The sequence below is a fragment of the Carettochelys insculpta genome, chromosome 1, assembly GCF_033958435.1.
Source record: "Carettochelys insculpta isolate YL-2023 chromosome 1, ASM3395843v1, whole genome shotgun sequence".
NCBI lineage: Eukaryota > Metazoa > Chordata > Testudines > Carettochelyidae > Carettochelys > Carettochelys insculpta.
The window spans coordinates 32339336-32364040 of record NC_134137.1 but is presented as its reverse complement, the minus strand read 5'-3'; the positions used below and the strand labels follow the sequence as shown (position 1 = coordinate 32364040).

Genomic DNA, 24705 nt, shown 5'->3' with positions numbered 1-24705 from the left:
GCTGCCACCTCTCAGGTAGATAGATTATCAATGCAAAAGGGAAAACCCCTCCCATCAGCATATGAAGTGTCTGCACTAAAGGGCTATGGTACTGTAGCATCTCAAGCATAGATAAGCCCTAAATGGTGTGCTTCCCCTCCTCCAGGTCTTCAGCAATTACTAAGGACCTGTCTACACTGGCAAGTTACTGTGCTGTACTTTCTGTAATCCTCTTCCCTTCGAGCGCAGCAAGTTACAGCACTGTAAAACACCAGTTTGGACAGTGCTACAGCACTGGGAGACGCACTCTCACCACTGTCAGCTATTCTTCTTATGGAGGTGGTTTACCTAGAGCAGGAGTCTGCAACCTGCAGCACTTTGAAGACTTCTTTGTGGCTCCTGACACTATAATTGCAAACTAAAACAAACCCTTCTGATTATTTTTGACAAATGGTGAACATCCCACAGTGAATATGTATTACTTTACAAATCACTGTATGTGTGTTGTTCTTAAAACAAGGGTTACAAAAAGTACGGTTTGACATTACTTACTAAGGACCATCTCGTATTCACATGCATTGGGGTTCTTGAATTACTGAGGTTTTTACTAAATTTAAAAAAAAGGCTCTTGGTATTGTGGTTGCCAATCTCTGGCCTAGAAGCTGGAAGAGCTCTCCCCATGCTCTTGCTATGTCCACACTGCTGCGTTAAAATGCTGCTATGGCAACGCATTAAACTTCAACAATTTAAAATGGCACTTTTCCAAAAAATTTTAATGTGAATATTAAATTCATGTTCAGACTGAAAAGTTTTCCAAAGTGGAAACAATAACTGCTGTCAGGCACCCAATAAAAGCATTTTATAAAGGTAGAATGCTCAATAAGAGCATTATTAAAGGACCATCTGGGGTTTCATGGCACAAGAAAACAGGGACCACTCTAAACATCAGTGTGACCTCAACATTCAGGTTGATACTGAACTGATTTTATGTATGAACTCTCATTTAAGGCACAATTGTATATCTCTGCAAAAACTGCAACCTATAGACTGGATCAAAGCTTTAAGAAAAGTAAATGAGAAAAGCATGGGAGACGGAAAAAGGTAAAATGTGCCAGAATTAGAACAATGTGGGACTAAGACATTTCTGAAGCGGGACAGAATGATCAAAAACTAGCAGATCTCTTAGGCCAACTACCACAGATTCTGAATTCCTCTGCTTCGTGGCAGAAATATAGCCAAGAGAAAGACTATCCCTGGGAAAACACCTCTGTGAATAGACATGAACTATCAAAAATTTCCAGATGTCAAGAAATCAAATTCAGTATGGACCCACCCCTACTCCTGTTGCAGTTAATGGGAGTTTTACCATTCGCTTCAGTGGGAGGAAGAGTGGGCAGACACCCATGGAGCTCTGACAGAACACAGTCTGTCTGGAAGATTATCCTGGCCCTAGATCTTTAACTGAATCCCAAAGTGTTTTCAATACATGTCACATTTTCCAGCCCATCTGTCTCTTAATGACTTGCTGATTTGTAAACACATCTCAGAACAGGTCACAGAAAAGTTCCTGTACTTCTGCTTTCACTGTTACTTACATACTACAGGTTGAACTTCTCTAATTCGGCACTCTCAGGACCTGACCGTTGCTGGAGGAGATAATTTGCTGGACCACCGGAGGCCAATACTGTCTAGCAGCGTTACCAACACTTCCACAGCTTACTGGGCTCTTAGAAGATATTTGGGGTGAATTCTTCTTCTTGGTGGTCACTTGATAATGGAGTAGTGTGTCTTTATGTTACTCTCCTATTTGTAAAAAATGCGTCCTCTGGCACCTTATAGACTAACAGATTTTTTTGGAGCATAAGTTTTTGTTGGCAAAAACCCACTTCATCAGATGTGTGTGGTGGAGATTCCACAGGCAGGTCTAAACATACAGGCTCATGAAAAGAAAGGAGTACCAATCAAGAAAAAGGCCAGAGTTGACTAGGTCAATTCAGTCAGGAAGGGTGTGGCCCATTTCCAGCAGTTGACACCTCCACATCAGCTGCTAGAAGTGGGCCACATCCTCCCTGATTGAACTGACCTCATCAACTCTGGCCTTCCTCTTGATTGGTATTCCCTTCTTTACATGAGTCTGTATATTTAGACCTGCCTCTGGAATCTCCACTACATGCATCTGACAAAGGGGGTCTTTGCTCACAAAAGTATGCTCCAAAAAATCTGTCAGTCTACAAGGTGCCACAGGACTTATTGTTCTTGTGGATACAGACTAACATGGCTACCCCTATGATACCTGCTTCCTATTTGCGAGTCCATTGATGGCTGACCAGCCCAATTCTGGAGCTGCAGGTCTTATCACAGAAGGGGCAGGTGAAATAAATTTTATGGGACCATGGGAAACTTGGCCACACCCAGGATAAGTGGTCATCCAGCTAATTAAAATCATGCCAGATTACAGATGTTGCCTGATGAGAGAGTTCTGGATTAGAGAGGTTCAACCTATATTATGATTCTAACTAATTTAACATGATACTAAATACAGTCTTAACTCTCAAAACTGTACAGGTGTTATCTTGACATAAATCAGAAAATAAGCAGCAGCAAGGAGGAGTACTCATTACCAAGTGAAATATATGTCTTCTCTCTTCCATGCCCCTTACCTTAAAAACACAATGCTATGCCTCCTTAGGTATTTTAAATGGCACACTCATGGTGGAAAGCAAGTCAGACTGAACAGCACTTATGGTGCTGTGCAAATAATGTGTTGCTACAGACCCAACTTACACTGTTAAAAAAACTTTGGACCCAAATTTATCTCTCATCTATCTCTACTGACTTCATTTACCTTGCACTCAGGATGAATTTGGTTAATTTTCCTTTTTCCTGAACTAAACAAGATTTCCACCTCTTGTTAATGTCTTTATCATAGTATCAGAATTCTGGGGCTGGAAGGGATCTCAGGAGGTCATCAAGTCCAGGCCCCTGCTTCAAGCAAAATCAACCCCAATTAATCATCCAGCCATGACTATGTCAAGATGGAATTTAAAAACCTCCAGGGATGGAGATTCCACCACCTCTCTTGGTAATGCATTCCAGTGCTTCACCACCCTCCTGCTGAAATAGTTTTTCCTAATATCCAACCTACATCTCTCCTTCTGTAACCTCAGACCATTGCTCCTTGTTCTGCCATCTGTCACCAATGAGAACAGTCTCTCTCCATCTTCTTTAGAGCCACTTTCATGAAGTTGAAGGCTGCTATCAAATCGTCGCTCAGTCTTCTCTTCTGCAAACTAAATAGGCCCAAATCGCTCATACCTCCTGTGTTCCAGCCCCTTAATCGTTTTTGTTGCTCTCCACTGAACTTGCACCAATGCATCCACATCCTTGCTATACTGGGGGACCCAGAACTGGATGCAATACTCCAGATTTGGCCTCACTAGTGCCAAGTAGAGGGTGATAATAAGTTCCCTAGATCTTCTGGAAATGCTTTTCATAATGTACTCCAATATGCCATTAGCCTTCTTGGCTACAAGGGCACACTGTTGACTCATATCCAGCCTTTCATCCACCATAATCCCCAGGTCCTTTCTGCTGCATCGCTACTTAGCTAGTTGGTCCCCAGCCTGTAACAGTGTTTGGAATTCTTCTGTCCCTGATGCAGGACTCTGCATTTGCCCTTGTTGAACCTCATCAGGTTTCTTTTGGCCCAATCCCCCAATTTGCCTAGGTCATGCTGGACCCTATCCCTACCCTCCAGTGTATCTATCTGATCCCCTAGCTTAGTGACATCTGCAAATTTGCTGAGGGTGCAATCCATCCCCTTATCCAGGTCATTAATAAAGATGTTGAATAGTACTGGCCCTAGAACCGATTCTTGTGGTACTCCACCTGAAACCAAACACCAACCAGACATTGAGCCATTGACCACTACTTGATTGACCTGTAAGTCAAGCTAGCTTTCTATCCACTGTACAGTCCACGTATCCAATCCATTCTTCCTTAACTTATGGACAAGAATGTTGTGGGAGACTGTATCAAAAGCTTTGCTAAAGTCAAGGTATATCACATCCATTGATTTCCCCACGTCCACAGAGCCAGTTACCTCATTATAGAAGCTAATCAGATTGGACAGCATAACTTGCCCTTGGTAAATCCATGTTGAGTTCTCTTGATCACTTCCCCCTCTTCCAAGTGCTCCAAAATGGATTCCTTGAAGATCTCCTCCATGACTTCTCCAGGGATTGAGGTAAAGCTGACTGGTCTATAGTTCCCTGGAGCGTCCTCCTTTCCTTTTTTACAGATGGGCACTACATTTACATTTTTCCAACCATCCGGGATCACTCCGGATCTCCATGAGTTTTCAAAGATAATGGCCAAATGTCTGCAATGACATCTGCCAATTCCCTCAGTACCCTTGGATGCATTAAGTCCAGACCCATGGATTTGTGTAACTCTAGCTTTTCTAAGCAGCTCTTAAACCTGTTCTTTCCCTACCGAGGGCTGCCCACCTCCTTTCCATACTGCATTGCCCAGAGCCGTAGTTTGGGAACTGATCTTGTCCATGAAGACTAAGGCAAAAAAAATCATTGAGTACTTCAGCTTTTCCTACATCATCTGTCACTAGGTTACCTCCCTTTGTGCTAATACAAACATGGTGTGATATTTTTCAATCTTGTCTTCACAAAGATGCAGAACGATAAGGTTTTACTATCTCGTGGCAAGTATACAGTGTGTTTTAGGAGACAACTGGATCCCTACTCTGTGTGAAAGTGCAATCAATACAGCAAGCCAAATTACAGAGGCACCAAGAGGCAGCTATCCCTGGAGACAACAAATGGGAATCAAACACCCAGAGACACCTCCTAGGGAACTGGAGTCTGCTGTTGACAATTACGATGTGTATCCTTTCCTAGGACCTCACTAAGCACGAAGGCTAATAAGACAGAAATAGAATTGCATTCATTAATATCAATTTCCTGGCAATGCTACAGTAGCTCTGTCAAGAATAAATGAGCTCATTTAAGTGTCATTGGGATAGTGTAACTCTCTTCCCAGTTAAAGACGGGTCAAAATTTGTGTGTCTAGAGTTGGGCCTCAAAAACCTGCATTTAAACTCCTTAATGAGAAGTGTCTGGCTTTTCAGAGGTGCTGACCACTCAGTCAATGTGAGCCGCAAGCATTCAGCATCCTTTAAAATCAGGCCCATGTAGGCGGCTAAACATGTATTTAGGAGCCTAAAGTGACAGATCCTGATACGGCCACATTTTCTAATGTTTGGACTACCTCGTATTTAGGTATCTTGCAGGTAATCCAAAGCAAGGGAGGGCATTCAGTTGCAGGAAGGGCCGTGGGGACCTGGCTGTGGGGAATCATAGAATCATAGAAGAGTAGGACTGGAAGGGACCTCGAGAGGCCATCGAGTCCAGCCCCCTGCCCTCATGGCAGGACCAAGCACTTTCTAGACCAGCCCTGAAAGCCATCTATCTAACCTCTTCTTAAATATCTCCAGTGATGGAGATTCTACCACCTCCCTTGGCAATTCGTTCCAGTGTTTGATCACCCTGACAGTTAGGAACTTTTTCCTAATGTCCAACCTGAACCTCCCCTGCTGCAATTTAAGTCCATTGCCTCTTGTTCTATCCACAGAGGCAAGGAAGAACAAGTTCCTGCTCTCTGCTTATGACACACTTTTAGATACCTGAAGATTGCTATCATGTCCCCCCTCAATCTTCTCTTTTCCAAACTAAACAAGCCTAATTCTTTCAGCCTTTCTTCATAGGTCATGTTCTCTAGACCTTTGATCATTCTCGTTGCTCTCCTCTGGACCCTCTCCAATTCCTCCACATCCTTCCTGAACTGCGGTGCCCAGAACTGGACACAATACTCCAGCTGAGGCCTAACCAGCGCAGAGTGGAGCAGGAGTATGACTTCTCGTGTCTTGTTCACAACAACCTCTTAATGCATCCTAGAATCATGTTTGCTTTTTCTGCAACGGCATCACACTGTTGACTCATATTTAACTTGTGGTCCACTATAACCCCTAGATCCCTTTCCGCTGTACTCATTCCTAGGCAGTCCTTTCCCATTCTGTATGTGTGACACTGATTGTTCCTTCCTAAGTGGAGGACTTTGCATTTGTCCTTATTAAACTTCATCCTGTTTGCCTCAGCCCATTTTTCCAGTTTATCCAGATCCTTTTGAATTATGACCCTATCCTCCAAAGAAGTTGCAGCCCCTCCCAGCTTGGTATCATCTGCGAACTTAATAAGTGTACTTTCTATGTCAATATCTAAATCGTTAATGAAGATATTGAACAGAACCGGTCCTAAAACAGACCCCTGTGGAACCCCACTAGTTATACTTTTCCAGCAGGATTGAAAACCATTAATAACTACTCTCTGGGTACAGTTATCCAGCCAGTTGTTCACCCACCTTATAGTAGCCCCATCTAAGTTGTATTTGAGTAGTTTATTGATAAGTATATTATGTGAGACGTGTCAAATGCTTTACTGAAGTCTAGGTATACCACATCCACCGCTTCTCCCTTATCCACAAGGCTCATTATTCTATCAAAGAAAGCTATTAGATTGGTTTGACATGATCTGTTTTTAACAAAACCATGCTGGCTGTTCCCTATCACCTTACCACCCTCCAAATGCTTGCAGACGATTTCTTTAATTACCTGCTCCATTATCTTTCCTGGCACAGAAGTTAAGCTCACTGGCCTGTAGTTTCCCGGGTTATTCTTGTTCCCCTTTTTATAAATGGGTACTATATTTGCCCTTTTCCAGTCTTCTGGAATCTCTCCCGTCTCCCATGATTTTCCAAAAATGATTGCTAAAGGCTCAGATACCTCTTCTATCAGCTCCTTGAGGATTCTAGGATGCATTTCATCAGGCCCTGGTGATTTGTAGACATCTAATTGGGCATTCAGTTGGGATGGGGCTGGGGGTACCTGGCTGTGGGGAAGGGGGAGGGCATTCAGTTGGGGTGGGGCTGCGGGAACCTGGCTATAGGGAAGCGGGAGGGAATTCAGTTCGGGGCAGGGCTGGGAGTACCTGGCTGCAGGGAAGGGGGAGGGCATTCAGTTGGAGGGGCTGGGGGTGCCTGGTTCTGAGGGTGCCTGGCTCTGGGGGAGGGCATCCATTTAGCCCAGGGAGCAGTGCTGGGAGTGTGGGGGGAGGGGTTAATTCTGGGGGTGGTTTGGGACTGTGGCGGGGGTACGGAGGTTAAAGCCTGGTGTCAGGTTGGTGCTGTGGGGGGAAGGGGGGTGGTTTGGGGCTTGAATTCTGGCACCTTTTTTCCTTGAAAAAAAGCACTAGCTGCAATGAATGGTTTCGAATCAACAAGAGAAGTTGGAGCTGGAGGGGGAAAAGAAAGGACAAACACAGGCTTCTGCACTGGACCCAGTTTTCAGGAAGAAAATAGATCTTTACGTACTTTATGAAGCCACAGTGGAAGGTTTCCTGAATCACTCTGTGAAAATTGCTCTTGCTGAACAGCTGCCCAGCAGTAGGAGTCCACATAGGCAGCCTGGCGCCAGCTAAATGAGCTGGGAGAGAAACAGCTTATCTGGGTACCTGGAAAGCAAAGCAAAATGCATCAAACGCCACATTTTAAACAAAGAGTTAACTAACACTGCAGGGTTTTTCAATCACTTTAAATCCTTTACGGAAAAAAATCTGGATTTTCAAATTAACTCTTCAATCTAACCACTCCAACTTCACCTTCTGGGATAACAATGCTGGTTCTCTGGAATGGTTCTTTACCCTTCTCCTCTAGCTTAATCATGAGTTTCTGGTGCTCTCCTCCAGCATGGCACTACTCCTCTCCTCCCATTCAGTTTGAACACCAAGGAAGCCAAATCTTCACCGCAACACAAGAGATAAGCTGCACAGAAGTGACCCGATTTATGCAAGGGTTGTGTTCCCTCACACCCTCACGTAACTCAAATTTCGTGTAAGTTGTGGGGGCAGCTTTTCCCCGGCGGAATGGACATTCTGCAGCCAGGGAAGCAGCAGGAGCACCTGGACCTCCTTTTGAAAGGTAAGTCCTGGGGTTGGGGGGCAGTTTGGGATGGTTAAGCTTGATGGTGGGTTGGGGCTGTGGGAGAGAGACGAGGGTTAAGCCTGAGCTGGGTTAGGGCTGCAGGGGGCCGGGGGGTGGAGGTGAGCCAGAGCTGCACATGAGGGGTGGTGAGCTGGAGCCAGAGCTAGAGTTGGGGGTGGGGGTGTGGGGTGGGCCAGAGCCCTGCACATGTGGTGAGTGGGGCTGGGGTGGAGTTGAACCAGGGCCACACAGGACCGAGGGGTTGAGCCAGGGCTGGGGGAAGTGGGATTCTGAGTTGCACTTAACCTGAGTTAATGCGAGTTAACCGCAGCTTGAAATCGTGCATTTCAAGGGTTTACTGTATGAGAAAATAGATGCATTGTACAAGAACTATGAATTCATGGCAGGTTTTACCGGATGGCCTTATTATCTGTTCAACATACATACAGTTGCGTATTTTTCTTATTTCGGCTTGCTCATTTGTACAGTTTTTAAGGAGAAACTTTTTAAAAATTAAGTTGACTGACTTGTAAAAAAGATGAAGAATAAAGTTAACCATTGAAAGTGGCGTATTCTATTTCAAAACAGGTATCATTGCCATTATTTCTGTTGGTCTGCTATCCATGCCTGACAAATTAGTGCTGATACTGCCACTGCACTGCCTTAAAGGAATCACCAAAATATTCGCAGGAGCATTTCACAGACTTTGCATCCACATGCCTGGATAGTTTTTACGAAAGAAGAAGAGCTCCTTTTATAACAAGAACTAAATTCATTAAGATTATAATTACAACACCTTGTGAAACAATTACAGTCAGGGGCTCCATGCACAATATGATGTGTTCTCAGCATTTATAAGACTGCAGTGACATAACAATATGCTTTGACCCATCACAAGGCTCTCTTATGAGGACAGTACCTGATAGATCAGATATACAGAAGCTTAAATGGATTTAACAGCATTGGCACAGCCCTCAGCAGTTATGCTCTACCTGAACTCCAGGGTGGCTTGTATTTTACAAACACTTTCCCACTCTCAGCAGAAGGCCAGGAAATACGCTTCAGGCCAGCACAGCAATTTGTGCGCCCTTCATCCTCTGCATATCGAGCAAAACAACTGAGCTTTATGTTCTGCCCTAATTATTTAGCAAGACTCCAGCTGCTGTCAATTGGGCGGGGGGGAGGTTCTGTGAGGGAAGTAACAGCAAAATATGACCCTTTCAAACACATTCAAGCAGTGAGTAACTAGAATTGTGCTGAGCCATGCTTGCCTTACTAATGCCAGTGTCATCAATGAAAGTAGCTGAACATAATTCAGATGAATTAAAACTTTCAATAATTTGAATAAACAAATGGGAGACCCATTGCAAATTACTGTATTTTTGTGATTTGGGGAGAGAAGGAAAGCCGAGGCTGAATTTTTTGGGCATGAAGTGGACAGTTTAGGAAGAGTCTACTGTATGTTTATTTTCAGTCTTTTCAATTAACTTTTTTTTGGCAAAGGTTTAACACCTATTAAAACAGTACAGCCAAAAATTTTAATGGTAAGCTATCTTGGACAGGAATGTTAAAGCCATTAATAAATTATTTTTATTATTAACATTGTGGTAGCACCTAAATGCCTCAATAAAGGATCAAGGCTCTGTAGTAGGAAGTGCTGTACACACTTGATTTTTTTTTAAAGTCAGTGTTCCTCTGAAATTTACGTTAGCACTTAATAGATAGAACAAGCAAAGGTGGAGGGGGAAAATGAGGTAGCAGCAAAACAATCAGATTTATTGTACTAAATCAGTCACAGCACACCTGCCTAATTTAGAAGAAAAATTATATATTGACATAAACAAAATTACATTTGCTGTGCTATTAACACAGACACGGTATAGAGAAAAATTATTTTTTATTATACAACAGGATTTTCTCCAACAAAAAAGCAACAGACAATGAAAAAGCTACCTCATTTACAAGACTGTCTATTAGAAAGACAACTGCAACATGCAATCCATTACAGCTGAAAACAGATTAGAATATGAAAGCGCCAATGTAACAAAAATTATCTCATAAGCATGCCGAAATTATCAGCAAACTCATGGATACAGTTTATTAGGGATAACAGGAAATTACCTAAAGGCACGCAATTCAGGTACATAGTACAAACCTACATTATGGTACATTACAAAAGTCTAAGTTCCACGGCTGCCCTGAGGGCTTCAGTGCTGCCTGAAATTTCCACGGTGCTGAGGCTGCTTCCCAATACATCCCTCATCTACTCAGACCACTGGCTACCTCAAACATTGCAAGTGATCCTCTTCAGTCTGCACCAATAACCTCTTCAATAACTGCACCAGCACCATCCTCTCACAGCTGGAACCAACGATTTTAGGGTCCCTATACACTGCTCTAGCCTTTTTGCCCAGTGTAAAGAGCCTGGAGCAGGGGTAAAGGTATCTCTACTCCTGGGCTCTGTTACCAGCTCTGCCACCAACCTACTATCTGACTTTGGGTAAGCAACTTTACTTCTCTGTGTCTCTATTTACATACAGCAGGGGCCATGGAACTATGTGTATAGAGGGACTAGCACAACAGGCCCTTGACCTTGGTTGGGGTTTCTAGCCACTGCTGCAATACACACCCAGAGTTTGGATCTGCTCCTATTCTTCTTGATGCTAATGGGAGTTTTGCCACTAATTTCACATGGGAGTGGGATTTAGTCAAGATGTCACAGACTGTGGTCCTACTACTGGAAAGGGATCTAAAGGCTCCAATATACAATCTGTAAACATGATCTTTGAGTCTGCAGGATGAAGGCAAATAGTGTGTATTTCCAAATATTAGTTAGTACCTGTGAGATAAATATTTTCTCATTCTCATTTTCTACGTGGGAAAACTTGGATGCAGAAGGACAGATTTTCAAGAATTTGGCCATTAAATAAGCAGAGTTTCTAGTTCTGAGCATCTTTGAAAGCTAAGATTATCACGGGCTAAAATACCTCTTCTGGTTATAGTTCTGCGCCTGACAAGGCTGAGTCTAGTATAAATACAATAGAAGCTCAGAGTCACAAATACGTTAAGTGATGCTCATATCTCTGAAACATTCATAACTCTAGATAAAATGTTACGGTTGATCTTTCAAAAGGTTACTAAGGAACACTGACTTAACACAGCCAGGCCTGCTGACAGGGGTGGGAGATAAGTAAAGGGACAACTGTTCAGAGGCTTCGGGTGATTCAAAGGGGCCCGGAAACTCCCAGCTAGTCAGGCTTCCTGCCTGATCATGCTCCACGTCACTCCCAAAGTGGCCAATATGTCTCTGTGGCCGTGGGAGGAAGAAAGGTGGTCTCTGTGCGCTGCCCCCACACTGAGTGCCTGCTCAACAGTTCCCATTGCCTGGGAACTGTGGCCAATGGGAGCTGCAGGGGCAATACCCATGAACAGTTGAATGTGGAGACATCTGTCCCTCCATGTAAGAGCCACTGCCAGAAGGGTGCACCAGTCGCTTTCAGGAGCTACCCAAAGCAACCGCTGTCCTCCTGATCCTCTCCTACACCTCAAACCTCTGCCCCAGCGTGGACCCCCCACCCGGCCACACCCAAACTCCCTCCCAGAGCCTGCACCCCTCACCCTCCCACATCCAAACTCCCTCCCAGAGCCTGCACCCCTCACCCTCCCATACTCAAACTCTTTCCCAGAGCCTGCACCCTTCACCCCCCACACCCAAACTCCCTCCCAGAGTCTGCACCCCTCACCCCCTACACCCAAACTCCCTCCCAGAGTCTGCACCCCTCACCCTCCCACATCCAAACTCCTTCCCAGAGCCTGCACCCTTCACCCCCCACACCCAAACTCCCTCCCAGAGTCTGCGCCCCTCACCCCCTACACCCAAACTCCCTCCCAGAGTCTGCACCCCTCACCCTCCCACATCCAAACTCCTTCCCAGAGCCTGCACCCCTTACCCCCTACACCCAAACTCCCTCCCAGAGTCTGCACCCCTCACCCTCCCACATCCAAACTCCTTCCCAGAGCCTGCACCCCTCACCTGCCCACATCCAAACTCCCTCCCAGAGCCTGACCCCCACCCGCCCACACCCAAACTCCTTCCCAGAGCCTGCACCCCTCACCCCCCCATACCCAAACTCCTTCCCAGAGCCTGCACCCCTCACCCCCTACACCCAAACTCCCTCCCAGAGCCTGACCCCCACCCGCCCACACCCAAACTCCTTCCCAGAGCCTGCACCTCTCACCCCCCCGACAGCCCAAATCCCTCCCAGAGCCTGCACCCCTCACCCTCCTGCACCCAAACTGCTTCCCAGAGCCTGCAGCCTTCACCCCCTACACCCAAACTCCTTCCCAGAGCCTGCACCCCTCACCCCCGCATACCCAAACTCCTTCCCAGAGCCTGACCCCCCACCCGCCCACACCCAAACTCCTTCCCAGAGCCTGACTGCCCACCTGCCCACACCCAAACTCCCTCCCAGAGCCTGACCCCCCACCCGCCCACACCCAAACTCCTTCCCAGAGCCTGACCGCCCACCTGCCCACACTCAAACTCCTTCCCAGAGCCTGCACCCCTCACCCCCCCATACCCAAACTCCTTCCCAGAGCCTGCACCCCTCACCCCCCTACACCCAAACTCCCTCCCAGAGCCTGCACCCCTCACCCCCCTACACCCAAACTCCTTCCCAGAGCCTGCACCCCTCACCCCCCCATACCCAAACTCCTTCCCAGAGCCTGCACCCCTCACCCCCCTACACCCAAACTCCCTCCCAGAGCCTGCACCCCTCACCCCCCAACACCTAAACTCCCTCCCAGAGCCTGCACCCCTCACCCCCCCCACCCAAACTACCTCCCAGAGCCTGCACCCCTCACCCCCCAACACCTAAACTCCCTCCCAGAGCCTGCACCCCTCACCCCCTCATACCCAAACTCCTTCCCAAAGCCTGCACCCTTCACCCCCCCCACCCAAACTACCTCCCAGAGCCTGCACCCCTCACCCCCCTACACCCAAACTCCCTCCCAGAGCCTGCACCCCTCACCCCCCAACACCTAAACTCCTTCCCAGAGCCTGCACCCTTCACCCCCCACACCCAAACTACCTCCCAGAGCCTGCACCCCTCACCCCACCACAGCCTGCACCCCTCACCCCCACCACACCCAAACTCCTCCCAGAGCCTGTGTCGCTCACCCCCTCCCACACCCAAATAACTCGGCTGCTCATAACGGTGAGCTGCTACTCTAATCAGACTGTCTGCCTTTTAAACTTTCCCACAGGCTGCGATAAAAGATGACATTTTCATCTACCTAGACAAAGTATGATTATGACTTTCATGGTGCCAACAGTGCATTAGGTAAATGAATGGCAAACCGCAACTACCAAGATACTGGATTCTAAAAATGTCCAGCAGAACTTAGTCATTATTATAATTACTTTTGAAACATGCAGACCCACTACTAGGCATGAATGGTGACAGGTGTGAAGGACACGAGGGGGATATCAGTCATAAGACCACCCCATGTGACTCGTCCATGCATCACCTTTAGCCTGGGAGAGAGCCCCATCACTCCCTGCCCCCACTCAACCCAGGCCCCACTTCTTCCTGCCCTGTCCCCATTCTACCCCTTACTCACACTAGCTCTGCCCCTGCCCCACTCCCTTCCCATCTCTTCTCAACCCTGTCACTAACCAGTGTTGGGGGAAGCAGAGCGACCTGTTCCCAACCTGCTCTGCTCCTCTAGCTCCCCACTGTGTCGCTCTGCTTCCTCCTGCCAGTGATTGCTGGGGGGCCCTAACCCCTGTAGCCTGCACCAGGCTCCCTCTAATCCTCTGGGCCAGGCAATATTGTGGAAGGGACTACAGGAAGGCATGGAAGCACCTCATGCTCACTGGCAGCAGGAAGCAGAGCAATGCCGCTGGAAGCCAGCTGACTAGAGCAGGCTGTGGCCAGGTCACTAGTCCCTGGGCCACCATGGGCTTGGGGAGTCCCTCCAAGTGTAGGGCCCAGAATGGCTGTTGGGGGGCTCACTTGATCCTTCTTGCCCACCATGTGTCACCCCTGCTAGGCACTGTACAAAACACAGTATAAAGACCTTCCCTGCACCAAAGACATCACAATACAAGACAGACAGGAGAAACTGGTAAGTGGGTAGTTTGTGGGCAGGGAGCTCTTACTAGGGACTCACTTCTTATGGGAAGAAGTTAGTAGCTTGAAGAAGTAAGATAAAAATGTTCATTCGCTGTACAAGGGGAGCATGGAAAAAGGCATGTAAACTGGTATGGGAACAGGAAACAAATAGGGCATTCAAGCTGATTTTGGTGGCAGAGTGCTAGACATTGGACTTTACATGAGGGAAACACAATGCAGAGCCATCAAGGCAAGGAGGAGAATTTTACATTTCACATGCCATGCAAAGGGGAGCCCCCATGGAGATGCAAAGGTGGAGGAAAGGTTGGGTGACAAATGAATTGTCACACCTCATTCTCATTTTAGACACACACAGTTATTATGAAAACAAAAAGCAGCCAAGTAGCACTTTAAAGACTAGCAAAATAGTTTATTAGGTGAGCTTTCGTGGGACACACCCACTTCTTTGCTAGTCTTTAAAGTGCTACTTGACTGCTTTTTGTTTTGATAGCATATAGACTAGCACAGCTCCCTCTCTGTTACAGTTATTATGGAGGGGGATTACTCTTTGATGGAAAAAGCTGAGCATTTCTCCAAACAGTGAGCTGAATTTACTCAAATGGAGACTAAGGAAATGTCTTCCAAATGAATGGCCTTCCCATCGGTTAAATATTTAAAAATCTGCCTCCAGAAGCACAGGCAGGGTTCCATATAAAGTGTGACAACCCACCCTATTGCATGTAACAGGGCCAGGCACTCACCAAGATGCTGACTGCTGATGATATGCATCCAAAGACAGAATCTGGCTTTAAAGTTTAAGAAGAGCTTTTTAAGAAAACTATTTTATTGCTCAACACAGTAAATTGCAGAGAATATGGAGAGAAGAGCATAGCTTCCTATTTATGAATTATGCAGCTGTGGTATTCTCTCCAGTGATTCTTTCATGGTATGGACATACTGCTAGCATGGAAGACAGATGAATTATTAAGCATAATTTCCAGGGACTATGCTACATAGCTCAGGAGCGTGTGACCACCAAAAGCTTTAGTGCTGTGATGAGATTGCCTGTGATGGTGGACACAGACTGAATGCTACACTTAAAAGCAGCCAAAAAGATCTAACTTGAGATCATCTGGGTGGCACTAAATCTATAAGAAGACTATGTGTCTTTGGTATCTGCCTTGACGACGGTATCAAACTTCAGTGCAATCATCATTAAAATTAAGCATTTATCAACTTGTAACATAACCAAGAACAAATATTTAATGGCTAAAACTGGGAAAAGTTAAAAATTCCTCCTGTTAATACTATGAAAAATCTGCCCCAATAGTCATTTTTCTCCATGTTTCTCCATGGTAGATTGCATTTAACCGCAACACTTTGGCCACATCTACACAAGCAAGTTCTTTTGGAAAATCAGCCCCTTTTTCAAAAGAACACATGGAGTGTCCACACACAATATGCACTCTTTCAATCTGAAATCGAAAAAATGTGGCTTTTCATCCGGAAGCCCTCTTTTGCTCCCAGATCAGGAAGAACGCCTCTTTTCAAAAGCTTCTTTAGAAAAAAAGCATGTGTAGACACCCTGTGGGCCCTTTTTTTCAAAAGAGTAGTCCTCATGGTGCCAGATTTTTCGATCCCTGGCCTGCTCTTTCAAAAGAGTGGGGGCTGTCTGGATGCTTTCTATTGAAAGAGCGGATCAATCTTTTTACCTGCTTTTTTTGTGTGCGGACGCGCCCTTTTGAAAAATCTTCTGGAAGATCATCTTTTGAAAGATCGCTGTAGTGTAGACACGGCCTTTGACTTTATGGTTCAGATAAACACAAAGCAAATCTTGAAATATGTGGAATATCATCTGTAACATCTCCAGTCTAAAATGGTTCTCTAGACAGATCCTGAAACTGTTCATATTTCTAAAGACACAGACCACTCAGTAATTCTTTGTTTCCAAGCAGTGTAAAAGCCAAAAGAATTTTTTTTCCAGAAAATACTGGCCCCACTGTTCTGCCTGTAAGATACGCCAGCTGCCAACATACATTACGGAAGTCAGATTCCCCAGTACTGTACACAGTGTTTTTTCAGCATTCACAGTAGGCAGCTGCAGAAGCGCATGCACATTAGCCTACTGATGTCACATTTAATTACAGTCTCTGGCCTTCTCCAAAATCACAAGATTGATTTTAACACGACAAAGCTGTGGCTTAACTAATGGCCTCCTTGTATGCTCAGTCATCAGATGTGTGTGACTGTAGAAAAAAAAGCCTAACTCAGTCCAGAGACTGAATTGTTTCTTAGTGCATGTATAATAGGTTGGCCTAGAATTGCTCCCCACACTCCCCTTCTGTAGGGCTTGATTCTGATCTCTCTTTGCAAGTGTGAGGAAATTGGATTAAAAAAACAGGGGCATATTTACACTGTGTCCCACGTTAAGCTGAAAGGCATAGCTCCACAATAGGAAGCATGAAGCGGTCCAATGCCCTCCACCAAGAGAACCTGAAGGCGCCTCCAGGAACACCTGAGTAGCACTTGTCCCAGCAGCCACTGCTACACCTTCTTGCAGCTTGCCCAACATGCTTGTTATTGTCCCACCACATTCAGGTTTAGCTCTGCCATCAGTCTGACTCTTGGAGAGCATTACACCCTGAGCACAATGACTGGCGTCTGGCCCCTGTGATGGGTGAGTAGGGTGTGGGACAAGGCTGCATTCATGTTCACCCATATGCCCCAAATCCTTGTAGAGCCACAGGGCAAAGAACAATCTGGCCCTATAAGTGCAGCACAATTTGGCATTCATCATAGTGATGGGCATGGTACAAAAACATCAACAGAAGAGAAAGGAATTTACTATGTTGTGCTCTATTGGTTTTGATAGCTCCGTGTGTGTTTACCTGTAGGTAGGACTTCCCTAACTGTGCTCCTATCAAGGCTATTAGCAAATATAATTAGGGTTTAATGCACTTCTACAAAAAGATTTTATACGGGTTATTTCCATTATGTTGTTTATCTCTTCACATGCCTCTTTGTGGGTGCGCAGAAAAGGTTTCCAAGGTACTTCTTATTACACATATTTCTTTTACATTCTAAAGGTCAGAACATTAATTGTGACTAGTACTATATGATCCATGTGCAATCGTTGGCTGAAACTCCAAAGCCTCAGAACTCAAATAATGAGAGGATAGCTCAAGACGGAAATTCTTCCTCCTTTCTCTACACTATTGCTTATTTTGTTATATTCTTTCCAATTACCAACTCCCACAATAAGCTGTGGTTAATTACTGTTCTTTAAACTTTCTGCTTACAGGGATAAACTCATGGGAAATGTATTCTTTCTGTAACGGTGTCAGGGGATAAACAGTTGCGCTTCAAATTCACGTGTGTGTGGTAGGTGACATCTCTCTGTCTTGCATCACACTACCATCTTCAGGTGTTACAACTGCAGTGGCTTTCCATATTAGTACACAAAACAACTACTGAGACCCTGAGCTTCAAAGCGGGGGCAAAGGCTAAGCTTATCCCTTAGGAGTAGCACATTTTCTCCTTCCCAATCAAATTGCTGCAGGCCAGCCTGAACTGAAGTATAGATGGGAGGAAATTTTCCACTGTCCACCCAGCAAAATTTGAATGGGCTACACCTGAGTCTTCACTTGGCAAGTTCACTACTCAAAAGAGCGGCATTGGCACAGGGATGAGGTGTTCTTATACCCTTCTCTCCCTTGCATCCCATGTAAAACTCACAGACTAGCCAGATTGTTCAGGGTGATTGACAGAAGGCACCATCCAGCAAGATCTCGATTAGCTGCCCTCAGACTGTGGGAGTCACCTGCTCTGAGGGTGTGGAATCTATGAGGGCATTAAGCAGGGAGGGCAATTCCCATGACTGCACAAGACTCCTTCTTCTTTGCAAAGCCATTTCTGTAGCCTTCTGCACAGCTATTTTTGTGTTTTGACTCATCACTGGCATAGCTTTCACAGCTGGCTAATCCTTTCTATCTATTTTAGTTATTCTATTACACTTCTTCGGAGCTGAAACAGGATCTTGCTAGCATCCTCCCATTTTGGCAGCTTTGAATTTATAAACAAAGTACAGTCACACAAGGAAACATGAATTCAGTACTAGTTTTCCTACATGAGTGCTCAAAGAATTATGTTCCTTTTTGATAAATTCAATATTAAAATACTTCAGTTCAGAAACATTCGGTGACTTAGGCAATAAGACTCGGTGAAGTAGCTGTGATACCTGTTCAGCATTAACACACCAAATGTTTATGAGGCCATGCCGTATCACCACACTAGAGTCCTGGCATTATAAAATGATTAACTTAAAACCAGAATTCTTCCATTCAGAAAAATCAAATTCTTAGAATTCCAAGGATCTGGAATATCAGGGCATAGAATGTTGATGCTGATGCTAAGTTTTGCATTATGAGTGTAGTTTTATAAATTCACTTAATATCTTTTCATATTATTTTCACACTGAGGTTTATGTTTCATGTATGTTTGTGTGGTTGGGACTACATTTTTTTTGCAATGAAGTAGATGTGATTTTTACCATTGATGTCAGCAGGACCAGCCACTGTGGGACCACTCTGTCCAGCACTCATCTTGTGCAACTGTCTGTGAACTTGAGCTCTCTGCATGGCAGGAATGAAGAAAATGAATTTTCTCCAGAGCAAGAGGTGAATCAATCTGCAGCCACTACAGCATCCTAAAGTAGTAACTAAAGTAGTGGCACAGAAGGAAGAGCAGAAGGATCTATGAAGTGGCAGTGGCAAAAATGGAACCGTGAGAAGGTCCTGTGCTGTTTGGAGCACTTCAAGTGTAGACAGAAGCAGGAAACTCTCAGAGGCATCTGGGGAATGCAAATGGCCCAGAGTTGACTGTGTCACCTGAAGAGGAATCTAAAGTTCGCTCCATACATCTCCATGCTGTGGCCCGACTATGGTGCTGCAAATGGCTGGTCTTTGGATCTATGAATAGGGCATCAGCCCCATTCAAACCTCTTCTTCTTCTGCACTTGTGACTGAGACCAGTGCTGAAGGCTGGAGTGTCCAGGAGGGTGCCTAGGCTCTTTAGGTGTCTTTCTTCAGCACCTGGTCTCTTCAAGAGGGCATCAGTGCTATATACACCAAAGAGGATGTGGTAATTGAAGTGTCCATGGCACTGGAGTCTGCCTGAGGTCGGGGAGCTGCCTACATGAGGCAGATCTTTTGCCACTGTTCTCATGCTTTTAGAGTTCTTGGTCGGAATTCCCAACAGATTTTGCCGTTATCTTTTTGGTGATCTTTGCCCAGACATTCGAAGCAGGATGTGTGGGGGTCACTATTTGGTATGTTCTTCGTGGAGTCTTTGCATGTCTTGAAACCCGGGGCAGCAAAAAAGAAGGAGGGGAAATGAGGGAAGCTCCTGTAACAGAAACGTCTAACTAATCAACTTATGAAATAACTGAGAAAATAGAACAAGTCCCACTGCTAAGCCACTTGCCAGGGCAAGAATGAGGAAGTTTCAGCTACCGTCACTGGCATTTAAAAGAAACTCAGGCTGACAGGTTTGTAAGGTTCTGTACTGGGTTCCATGAAGGTGTGATTCCAAGAGGTACCCACACCAACCATACAGCTAATGCCAGAGAAAAATGTTCCAGTTTCTGTGCACATTGCTGTGCAAACACCCAATTGCAATTGACATGAACAAGCACACGAAGAATTAAAGATTGTGATGTGCTCAGATACTGTAGTACTGAATTTCAAAAAATACGCATGACAGTTTATTAAAGTCCACCTGGAAACATTAATAAAGCCATAAATCAGATTTACATTATTTTTTCCAAATGGTACTACAATGAAGTGTTAGAAGTTGAATGAAGCTGAAGAGAAGCAAAGGAACAGAGATAGCAACAAGTCTGGATTGCCATCTATTGACTCAGACATGGGCACACATCCAGGTGTCTGAGAGATACACAAATATTGGATAATTATTTTTTTTAATAGTGTAATAAAGTCTCATGTCTGCCTTTGCCACTCTGTAAATTATGGGCCATATTCAGGTGGCATTGCATGCACGGAATTCCTACTGAACTCAATGAGAATTTTGCAATATATTTCATGCACCGCATGCATCTAATTCTTAACAAGGCTAGCAGGGACCATTATGATCATCTAGTCTGACCTCCTGCACAGCACAGACATATAACTTGTCCAAACTAATTTCTAGAAGAGAGCTTTTAGGAAAACATATAATCTTGACTTAAAAATTTTGGTGATGGAGAATCTGCCACATCCCTGATACATTGATCCAATGGTAATTACATTCACCATGATAAAAGTATGCCTTTTTTCCAGTCTGAATTTGTCTACCTACAACTTCCAGCCTCTGGTTTCTATGTTTCTCTGTTAGACTGAAGTCATTAAACATTTGTCCGCTATCTAGGTACTTACAGTCTGTAACTAAGTTGCCCCTTAACCTTCTTTTTGTTAAGTGAATTAGATTGGGCTCTTTGAGTCTATCACTACAAGGCATGTTTCCTAATTCTTTAGCCTTTTTATGGCTCTTCTCTGAAAAAATAGCAATTACCTTCCAAAATTGTGGACATCAAACCTGAATACAGTATTCCAGCAGTGGCTGTACCAGTGCCAAATAGAGGTAGAATAACCTGTCAGCTTCTACTTGAGATTCCCCTATTTATTCGTGCCAGAATCACACTAGTTCTTTTGGCCACACCCCTACAGATAAGTGAAAACACATGGAGACCTGGGAGATGGGACAGAGACCAGGGGAAGGGGGAGGGCATGGGCTGTAACAGGAGGGATAAAGGAGAAACAAGACAGAACTCGGGGGTGGAGGAGGAGGTGGCAAAATCAAATCAGTATCTTAGTTGTCTACACACAAATGCAAGAAGTCTGGGGAATGAGCAGGAAGAACTTGAAATGCTAGTAAATAAACACAACTAGACATAGTATCACACAGACCAATATGTTAGGCATATTGATATAAAAGGATACAACTTGCACAGGAAGGATGGGCAGGAAAAAGTGAGGACGTGTTGCCTTATACATTATTAAAATATACATATACACACTGCGACTAAGGCTGAGATGGACACAGAAGACAGACTGGTTGAGAGTCTCTGGGCAAAGTTAAAAGTGGTAAAAAGCAAGGTTGAAGTCATGGCAGGGGTCTATTAGAGTCCACTTAACCAGGAAGAAGAGGGGATGAGGCTCTTTAAAAAGCAAAATCTTCCAAAGCACAGGACTTGGTGGTGATGGGGATGTCAATTATTCAGACATCTGTTGGGGAAATAACATATAGCAGGCCATAGATTATTCAACAAGTTCTTGGGATGTATTCAAGACAATTTTCATTTCATAAGGTGAGAAAGTTACTGTGAAGAGGCTGTTTTAGATTTGATTTTAACAAACAGAAAGGAACTGGTTGAGAATTTGAAAGTGGAAGGCAGCCTGAGTGAAAGTAATTATGAAATGACAGAGTTCATAATTCTAAGGAATGGTAGAATAGAGAACAGCAAAATAAAGACAATGGATTTCAAGAAGGCAGACTTTAGCAAACTCATGGAGTTGACTGAGGAGATATCTGAGTCATTAGCTATCATCTTTGAAAAGTCATGGAAGACATGAGAGATTCCAGAATACTGGAAGAAAGCAAATACAGTACCCACCTATAAAAAGGGAAATAAGGACAACCCAGGAACCTGCAGACCAGTTTGAGGATGATACAAAGCTCGCAGGACTTTCAAGTGCTTTGGAGGGTAGGATTATAATTCAAAATTATATGGACAACCTTGAGAAATGGTTTGAGGTAAACAAGATGACGTTCAATAAGGATAAATGCAAAGTACCACCCTTAGGAAGGAACAATCAGTTTCACACATACAAAATGGGAAGTGACTGTCTAGGCAGAAGTACTGCAGAAACGGATCTAGCAGCCTTAGTGGACCACAAGCTACCTATGAGTCAACACTGTGACAATTTTGCAAACAAAGCAAACATAATTCTGTGATGTATTAACAGGAGTGCTGTAAGCAAAATACAAGAAGCAATTCTTTTGCTCTATTCTGCGCTGATTAGGCCTCAACGGGAATACTGTGTCCAGTTCTGGACACCACATTTCAGGAAAGATGTGGAGAAACTGGAGAAGGTCCAGAGAAAAACAACAAAAATAGGGTGACCACCCATCCCATATTTGGCACGATGGTCCCATATTTGGGATGACAAAAAAGCATCCCTAGTTATTTTTTAAAAGGGACTAATTGTTCCGTATTTGTGCCCTCCCCCACTGACCTTTTCCACCAGCAGCTGCCCAGGTGCAAGCGCAGCTGCTGGTTGAAGAGCACTATGTCACTTCCCCAAGCCTCCCAGAAGTGGGCTGAGTGTGGGCGGCTCCTGCTTCTCCAGGGCTACCTGACAGCACCAGGAGCTACCACTTCCCTGGGGCTCCCTGAGAGCACCGGGGGCTGCCGCTTCCCTGGGGCTACCTGAGAGCGCCGGGGGCTGCCGCTTCCTTGGGGCTCCCTGAGAGCACCGGGGGCTGCCGCTTCCCTGGGGCTCCCTGAGAGTGCCGGGGGCTGCTGCCTCCTTCCCAGCTCCCCTGGGCTTTGTGGAGCCAGGAGGAGCCGCCCCTCCCCACCATATCTGCCTGTCCTGTATTTGGGACAGGGAGATATGGTCCCCCTAAACGAAAACGATTAAAGGCCTAGAAAACCTAACCTATGAGAGAAGACTGAAAAAACTGGTTTGTTTAGTTTAGAAAAGAGAAGACTGAGCAGGGATATGATAACAGCTTTCAAGTACCTAAAAGAGGTGTTACAAGGAGGAGGGAGAAAAATTACTCTCCTTAACCTCAGAGGGTCGGGCAAGTAGCAATGGACTTAAACTGCAGCAAGGGAGGTTATGATCAGTCTGTAGGAAAAACTTCCTGTGAGGGTGCTTAAGCACTGGAACAAATTGCCTAGGGAGGTGTGAAATCTCCATCATTGGAGATACTTCAGCGCAGATTAGACAAACATTCGGCAGGGTGGGTGGGGTACTGGACTTGATGACCCTTCCAGTTCTCCCAGGATTCTGCAGGGGAGCTCATGTTCAGCTGATTATCCAGCACAACCCACCCCTTCCCCACCTGGTTTACAAGCACGGCTCTCCTTTTGTAACGAAATTAACCTAGAATCACAGAATCCTGGGGCTGGACCGCACCTCGGGAAGCACCACCTAGTCCAGCCCGCTGCTTCAAGCAGGATCAACCAGAACCAAGTCATCCCAGCCAGGGCCTTGTCAAGCCGGTACTTACAAACCCGGCTGGCATCCTTCTGCCTCACAGAACTGTACCTCTTTCCAGAGCAAAGGGACCGTGCAACGGCTGTGAAGCCAAAGAACTAACCCCCTCCTTACCAATGCCACTTCCAGCCGCTTCCCGCCCCCCGCCCCCAAGCCCCAACCCGCAACCCTCGGCACCTCGTCCCGGTGCGTTTTAACTATTCAGCCCCCTTCCTCTCCGCGCTGCCCGCTCAGCCTGAGCGCGCCAGCCCCTTCAGCCCGCCGGGGGGACAGAGACAGGCGCGGGCCCCTATTGTGCGGCACCGGCTCCCGCTAATTGCCGCTCCCGCGGGATGGGGGTTGCGTTGGCGCTGCCCGGCTCGCGCCTCGCCTCCAGTTCCCCGAAGCGCTCGGGAGGCGCACGACGGAGGCTCGGGTCGGGATTTAAGGGGCGTGGAGCAGCGCCAGTCTGGGGCAGCAGCCGCACGGGGGCCACGCAGCCCGGCGGCGCGGCAGGGCAGGGCAGGGCAGGGCAGGGAGGGGCTGCGCGGGTCCCTCGCCGGCCGCGGCGCGGGCGGTACCTATGGAGATCTCCTGCGCGAAGGCCAGCGAGATGAGCAGCAGCGGCAGCCCCACGGCCACGCAGGTGACCAGCTTGTCCGGCGCCAGCTCCAGCCGCAGCCCCTTGTACTTGGGCTCGGCGGGCTCCTTCAGCAGGAAGTCGGAGAAGACGTACTCGGTGGCGATGTGGGCGATGGCCATGGCGGCCCGGCCCGGGCCCTCAGCTCCCCGCCGCCGCCGCCGCCCGGCACCTTTCGCCTTCCTTCGCCTTCCTGCTCGCGCCTGCCCCAGGCGGCGCCTCCCACTCCTGGTCCGCCTCGCCTCAGCCTGCCTCTCTGCAGCGCGCCCGCCCGCCCGCTCGCTCGCTCTGGGCCTGGCGCGGGAAGCGGGTTGGGCTCGGCCCCACCGGGGTGCGGGCGGCGGGAGCGGCTGGGCTGGGACCCTTCCTGGCGACTCCGGGGCGATCCCGGGGCCTTCCCTGGCCGAGGCGGGGGCGGCGCGGCAGGACTGGGCCCCGCTCAGGGGTGCTTGGAGCCCAAGCTGTGACCCTCCTACGTAACGGACACCGTGGCAAACGGGGGAGCTGCGGCACCCCCACTTCCGGCGCCGCCGGCCCCGCGCCCGAAAACGTCTGTGGAAACATGTGTCCGAGACCCAGAGGAACTATTGCAGGACACTGAGGTGTCCCGACATAGCTCTGCCGTGTAGCCCCAGCCTGACCGGCCACACAGAGCACGTGG

At 46.6% G+C, this 24705-nt stretch overlaps 1 protein-coding gene across 1 annotated transcript in view; it reads right to left on the bottom strand.

Moving 5' to 3' along the window:
* Positions 1-24376, bottom strand: part of PANX1 (pannexin 1) — a 36366-nt gene extending 11990 nt beyond the window's left edge. Inside the window, exons 1-2 of the mRNA XM_074981567.1 lie at positions 23986-24376; positions 7420-7559 (exon numbers count right to left, since the gene is read on the bottom strand). Of these exons, the coding sequence (XP_074837668.1) occupies positions 7420-7559; positions 23986-24166 (321 nt within the window). The 5' untranslated portion in view covers positions 24167-24376. The remainder of the gene's footprint in view (positions 1-7419; positions 7560-23985) is intronic.
* Positions 24377-24705: the final 329 nt, after the last annotated feature.